Here is a 5,384-nt window from a genome sequence, read left to right as displayed (position 1 = left end):
GTCACTTTCGGCTCCTTATCTTATCCCGGCCTCCCTGATAATGCCAGATTGACTTGGGGAAAGTCGCCGTTTCAGGGGTGCCTGGCAGACACCCAGATTCTCTATCCACCCCCTGCACCCCAAGCAACGTGAAGTGAAATTCCTTGGCCTGTATACGTCTCCTGCCGGTGCTGAGACTTGAACTCAGGGCCTTGTGCTCTCTCTTGACTTTTTCTGCTTCCAAGCTGCTGCTCTACCACGTGGGCCACCCTCCTCCTTCCAGCTTTTTGCTGGCTCATGGCATACGAATGTCCCAAGAACGGCCTTTTGAGCTGTGATCCTCCTATGGGGGTGGCCGGGACTACAGGCGTGCGTCACCAGTGCCAGGTTTAGAACGTAAGCAGTTGAGTGGCAGAGACCTAGCGGTGCACATTTCTATTTGCAATAAAAATTGATGCCAGAGTTTTCCAGAGAAATCTTCCTGGCTCCTTGGGTAACAGGATACATTTCCTTCCCATGGAATTTAAATTGAATTTCTGGTGGTTGTTTTTTTGCCGGTCCTGGGGCTTGAACTCAGGGCCTGGGCATTGTCCCAAGGCTCCTTTGGATCCAGGCGGGCGCTCTACCACCTGAGCCACAGCGCCACTCCTGGCTTTTTCTGTGTCTGTGGCGCTGAGGACTCGAACCCAGGGCTCCATGCGTGCCAGGCGAGCGCTCTGCCCCTGAGCCCCCTGCCCAGCCCGCTGTGCATTGAACTTCTCTTTCCATGTCCTGCAGGGCCTCTGTCTGCGTTCCGGCATTTTCGTCTGCTACCCCTGAAATGACAGTCTGCAAAGGGGTCTCCGGGGCGCCGGCGGCTGAGGATCGCGGTTCGAAGCCAGCCCGGGGAAGAAAGCGTGGGAGGGAGAACTTCTTTCCAAGGAGCCACCAAAAAGCTGGAGGTGGGGCTGTGGCTCAAGGGGCAGAGCGCCAGCCTGGAGGAGAACCGGCTGCGGCCGGCGGGCGGGCGCTGAGTGCGAGTCCCGCCCGGGCCTCCACCCGCGGCCCTGGGGGTGGGCCTGAGACGGGGCCTGGAAAGCCTGCCACCCCCAGAGAGAGACGCGCCTCCACGGAGGTTCCAGAAAGATCCGCCACGTCTTGCAAAGCCGGGAGAAGGCAGAGGAGCTGCGGGTTCGATTCCCTCCGTACCGCAGACGCAAACAGCCCATCAGGGACGGCCGGTGCCACGCCGGCAAGCACAGCATGGGTGTGCGCATGCGTGCCAACCCGGGGGCCCTGGGGGCCCAGCCTGGGCGTGCGCATGCGTGCCAAGGCGGGGGGGCCCTGGGGGCCCAGCCTGGGCGTGCGCATGCGTGCCAAGGCGGGGGCCCTGGGGGCCCAGCCTGGGTGTGCGCATGCGTGCCATAGCCATAGCGGGCCCTGGGGGCCCAGCCTGGGTGTGCGCATGCGTGCCATAGCCATAGCGGGCCCTGGGGGCCCAGCCTGGGTGTGCGCATGCGTGCCAACGCGGGGGCCCTGGGGGCCCAGCCTGGGTGTGCGCATGCGTGCCATGGCCATAGCGGGTTCTGGGTTTCCAGCCTGGGTGTGCGCATGCGTGCCAAGGCGGGGGGGGGGGGGCCCTGGGCCTGGGTGTGCGCATGCGTGCCAACCCGGGGCCCCCAGCTGCTGGAGGCACAGCTCCAGTCCCAGCGGGGGTGGGCTGGTTCCTTGGGCTTTATCGGGCCGGGGCCGGGCCTCGAACCGCGATCCTCAGGCCTCAGCCTCCAGGGTCCCTGGGATGAAGGCCCGAGGCTTCCTCGGTAGTACTTTCTTTCTTAGGCAAAGCTTAGCAGTGTGGCGCGGGTCCCCACATCTCCCCGGCCCCCCCAGATCCTCCCTCCGCGCACCCCTCCAGCCCCCGTGAGCCCCGGGCCGGCTCTGCATCTCCGATCGCTCCCCAAGTCAACACCGCGGCGGGCCCACACCGCCCCCTGGCGGCCGTGCGCGGGAGGAGGCCGGCCGTGCGCAGGGTGCGCCCGTCGCCATGGCGACGACGCCCGGGGTGGGCGGGGCCCGGGGTGGGCGGGGCCCGGGGTGGGCGGGGCCCGGGGTGGGCGGGGCCCGGGGTGGGCGGGGCCCGGGGTGGGCGGGGCCGGCGGCTCCACCAGTCAGGTCCTGAGTTCAAGGCCAGGGCTGGCGCGCGCGCGCGCGCGCGCGCGCGCACACACACACACACACACACACACACACACACGCACGCACGCACACACACACACACACACACACACACACACACACACACACACACACACACACGGGTTCAGGACTTAATGATCCACAGGTTCTGCTTCTGTCCTGCCTGTAGCCCCAGCTGCTCAGTGACGCAGGATCCCAGCCCCAGCCCCATCTTCCTGAGGGTCTGCCCCGGGCTGGCCTCGAACCCCCGATCCTCTCAGATCTCTGAGAATAACTTATTGATTAGGGCGCGCCTTGTATTGCTCGGTTATTTTTTTTCACATCTACACAGCCATAATTCTCACGATTTCTTCAAAACCAGTCTTTCCCCCTCCCCCCCCAGCTGTCCCTGAGCTGCTTTGGCTCAGGGCCGGCGCTCTACCACTTGAACCACGCTCCCCTGCACTGAAGCACGAAATCCCACAGGGGATGCGCAAAGGCGCCTGGACCGGCAGGAGGTGGGTAAATCTACTCTCTTACAACACGTGGGTTGGCGCATTGACAAGATCAGGGAAGGTTCCGGAAGCTCAACCAATGTGATTGAAACCCTCAGTACTCACAGATGGACCTCCACTCTCCATTTTGGCTCCACTAACGCTGGTCCCTCCTCCAGTTCCTCTTCAAGGCACAGCTTCCTGGGAATGGAGATTGGTGCATTATTATTATTGTTGTTATTATTATTATTATCTACCACTTGAGCCCCGCTTCTGGCTTTGGAGTGGTAAATTTGAGACTAGAGTCTCCTGGGGATTTTCCAGCCCCGGCTGGCTTTGAACCACAATCCTCAGCGCTCAGCCTCCTGAGCAGCCGGGATGGCAGGTGTGCGCTACAGCACTTGGTATAGTTTAAACTTAGAATTCACAGATGGCTAATGGACAGCACTCAGGCCCCAAGATCAAGCTCCAGTACCGCACGCTCACGCACACACAAAAGCTATTAATGTTCCCAGGTGAATACATAGACTGAATGTAGAACTGATTCACTGCCAGTGAGCTGCAACCGGAAGTCATAGTCACAAGTGTCTTCTACCTACTCAAGAGGATCGTGGTTTGAAGCCATCCTGGGCAGGCAAATCCATGAGACTCTTGTCTCCAATCAGGCAGCAAAAAGCTAGAAGGGGAGGTGTAGCTCAGGTCGAGTGCCAGCCTTGAGTTGTCAGATAGCTGTCTTTTAACTTGTAGAAATGTAGTTGGTAAAACTAACTTTATTATTAGGCAGACAACCATTTCTTGTTGTGAAATTCATTTCACTTGTAAGATATATTCCATTTGTTAAAAAAAAAAACTCAGGCTGGGAATGTGGCTCAGTGGTAGAGCGCTCGCCTGGCATGCATGAAGCTCTGGGTTCGAGTTCTCAGTGCCACAGACACAGAAAAAGCCAGAAGTGGTGCTGTGGCTCAAGTGGTAGAGCACCAGCCTGGAGCCAAAGGAGCTCAGGGACAGTGCCCAGGCCCTGAGTTCGAGACCCAGGACTGGCAAAAAACAGCCCACAGATAACTGTGTGTGTGTGTGCCAATCCTGGGGCTTGAACTCAGGGCCTGGGCCCCAAGTTCTTTTTGTGTTTTGGCTCTACCACTGGAGCCACAGATCCCCTCCGACCTGTGTGTGTGAGTGTGGTGAGTGTCACTGGAGCTCAGAGTCTCATGCATGGACCTTCCTGCTCCAGGCTGGCTTTGAACCAGGCTCCTCACACCCCAGCCTCCTGTGCGGCCGGAACTACAGGCGTCAGCGACGGTGCTGGCCTTTCCCCGCGCGTTTCTCCACCAGCTCAGGCTGCTCCCCAAGTCCTTAAGCGATCCATACCCTCCCCTGAGAGAAGAGGGGGGGCGGGGGACCCCCCCACGGGGCACTGGCCCCTCCCTCCCCATTGACAATTCTTGCAACAAACTGGCCAAGATGCTTTAGTGGGCTCCTTCCTGGGGACCCCCTGCTAATTGGAATGACAAAGCTGGGTCTTCCTGGAGTCCAGGCCCCCCGCTGAGGGGAAGCCTGCGCTCCAGGGCATCCATCTGTCTGTCTGTCTGTCTGTCTGACAGCGTTCCCGCCCCCCCAGGCTCCTTGGGAGGCCGGTGGTTGAGGCTTCAAGGAAAAGGCCCTGGTTCCTGGGGGAGGGGGGATGGCCGGGGTGGGGGGTGCGGATCCCCCCCTCCTCCTCCCCTCCCCAGCCTCACACTGGGGTCCCCCCCCCGTACCCCCAGATCCGACCCTGGCTCCTGCCAGCTGCGCACACCGCATCTCCGGCGCGGCCTCTGCGTCTGCGGGGACCCCCCCCCCCGCGGCCGTTAGCGCCCCGCATTCCATCCCCGGCCATCCGTTAGGGGGGCCGAGGGGGGTCCCCACGCCCGCCCCGGGCCGCCCCCCCCCGCCCCGGCGCCGCTCACCTGTCTCCTCCACCAGGGACCCCGGTTTATTTTGGGGGGGCTCCTCCAGGCGGGCCCCCCGGGGCTCCCCCCCACCCCGCGCCCAGCCAGCGGCCTGCCATGGCCATGGACTTCCAGCCCGCCGCGGGGAACGGCCTCCCCGGCCGCCGTTAACAGGGTGTCAACGTTTCTGCCGGGAGAGATAGCAGATGGGCACCCCGATTTCCTCCCCCGCCCCCCCCCGCAGGGCTGAGGGCGCCCCGGGAGCGCAGGGCTCGGGGTTCACGGGGGGCCTGGCCTGGGGCTGGAACTCAGGGCCTGGGCGCTTCGGGCTCAAGGCTGGCGCTCTACCCCTCGAGCCACAGCGCCCTGCCAGCTTTGTGCTGGCTCAGGGGAGATGGGAAGTCTTGTGGGGCTTTTGGGCTGGCCTGGACGCGTGAGCCTCAGATCTCAGACTCCCTGGGTAGCTGGGATGACAGGCGATGCTCAGATCTGACTCCCTGAGTAGCTGGGATTACAGGTGTGAGGAGCAGCACCCAGCTTGCTTTCTTTCTTTGGTCCTGGGGCTTGAACTCAGGGCCTGGGTGCTGTCCCTGAGATGACTTTGCTCAAGGCTGGTGCTCTACCCCTCGAGCCACAGCGCCCTTCCAGCTTTGTGCTGGCTCGTGGGAGATGTGAAGTCTCGTGGGGCTTTTCCTGCCCAGGCTGGCCTGGACGCATGAGCCTCAGATCTCAGACTCCCTGAGTAGCTGGGATTACAGGCGTGAGGAGCAGCACCCAGCTTTTCTTTCTTTCTTTGGTCCTGGGGCTTGAACTTAGGGCCTGGGTGCTG

General features: G+C 62.1%; 1 protein-coding gene across 6 annotated transcripts in view; it reads right to left on the bottom strand.

Moving 5' to 3' along the window:
- Nucleotides 1-4,757, bottom strand: part of LOC138835346 (solute carrier family 2, facilitated glucose transporter member 3-like) — a 26,086-nt gene extending 21,329 nt beyond the window's left edge. The window contains exons 1-3 of one of the 6 annotated variants that reach the window (XM_070033937.1): nt 4,385-4,409; nt 3,223-3,303; nt 2,754-2,828 (exon numbers count right to left, since the gene is read on the bottom strand). In XM_070033937.1, the coding sequence (XP_069890038.1) occupies nt 2,754-2,774 (21 nt within the window). In that variant the 5' untranslated portion in view covers nt 2,775-2,828; nt 3,223-3,303; nt 4,385-4,409. Of the gene's footprint in view, nt 1-2,753; nt 2,829-3,222; nt 3,304-4,384; nt 4,461-4,573 lie in introns of those variants that run through there. The other 5 variants (XM_070033936.1, XM_070033935.1, XM_070033934.1 and 2 more) reach the window with 5 other exon arrangements.
- Nucleotides 4,758-5,384: the final 627 nt, after the last annotated feature.

Source organism: Dipodomys merriami, unplaced genomic scaffold (genome assembly GCF_024711535.1).
Source record: "Dipodomys merriami isolate MVZ:Mamm:240054 unplaced genomic scaffold, mDipMer1.0.p SCAF_233, whole genome shotgun sequence".
Taxonomy (NCBI): domain Eukaryota; kingdom Metazoa; phylum Chordata; class Mammalia; order Rodentia; family Heteromyidae; genus Dipodomys; species Dipodomys merriami.
This window is presented reverse-complemented; position numbering and strand designations above follow the sequence as displayed.